Source organism: Monodon monoceros, unplaced genomic scaffold (assembly GCF_005190385.1).
Source record: "Monodon monoceros isolate NGI ecotype Baffin Bay Population unplaced genomic scaffold, NGI_Narwhal_1 Super_Scaffold_2, whole genome shotgun sequence".
In the NCBI taxonomy this organism is placed as follows: domain Eukaryota; kingdom Metazoa; phylum Chordata; class Mammalia; order Artiodactyla; family Monodontidae; genus Monodon; species Monodon monoceros.
Window position 1 is genome coordinate 56,666,261 of NW_021703776.1, and position 741 is coordinate 56,667,001.

The 741-nt window shown below is 71.4% G+C and overlaps 1 protein-coding gene across 1 annotated transcript in view; it reads right to left on the reverse strand.

The window, feature by feature from the left end:
• The window catches only part of HOXA13 (homeobox A13), a 2,148-nt gene extending 1,974 nt beyond the window's left edge, over positions 1-174 (reverse strand). The window contains exon 1 of the mRNA XM_029233056.1: positions 9-174. Within this exon, the coding sequence (XP_029088889.1) occupies positions 9-174 (166 nt within the window). The remainder of the gene's footprint in view (positions 1-8) is intronic.
• Positions 175-741: the final 567 nt, after the last annotated feature.

A 741-nucleotide genomic window follows, 5' to 3' on the forward strand; every position in this document is an offset into this window, starting at 1 on the left:
GGGGAAGCCCCCGCCCCCGGCCCCAGCCGCAGCCGCCGCTGCCGCCGCCGCCGCCGCCGCCGCCCCTTCCATGTTCTTGTTGAGCTCGTCGGCCACCAGGCCGCCGCCGTTGTCGTAGAGAAACATGACGGTGGGCTCGATCCAGCGGGGGTGGAGGAGCACGGAGGCTGTCATAGCACGAGCCGCATGGAGAAGACCCCAGTGGCGCTGTTTTAAAAAGCCCCCAAGAAGTGAAGAACGCGCGGCGCGGGGCCGGGGCCAGAGCGAGGGGGGCGGATCGCGCCCCGCGGGGTCGCGCCAGGCGGCCGCCCATTGGCCCGGGCCCCCCCCCCCTTCCCGCTCCGCCCATGGCGTATGCAAAGCGGGCGGCTCCAACCCGGGCTCTGCTCTGTACACCAGCGGTCCCTGCCGCCGCCCGCGAGGTCCCCAGCGCCAGCGCCCGCCGCGCGGCCGCGCACCATTCACCCAAGGGAGAGGCGGGGGGTGCGGAAGGGTAGGGGCGGAGGACAGGGCGGGCGGGACCGGGAGGGAAGAGCGACCTCCTCGCAGCTCCCCTTCCCTTCCCCTCTCCCAGTGAGGCTCGGAGCAGCGTAAGGCGGGGAGGGTATGGGGCGAGATGTTGGGTTGCGACCTGAGGCGGTGGGAACAGGTCAGGTAAATCTGCGGACGGCTGGGGACGGTAAAGTAGCGAGGCGTAGACCAGGCTGGGTGTTTCTTGGGGCCTCCGGCGCTGTTTTCTTT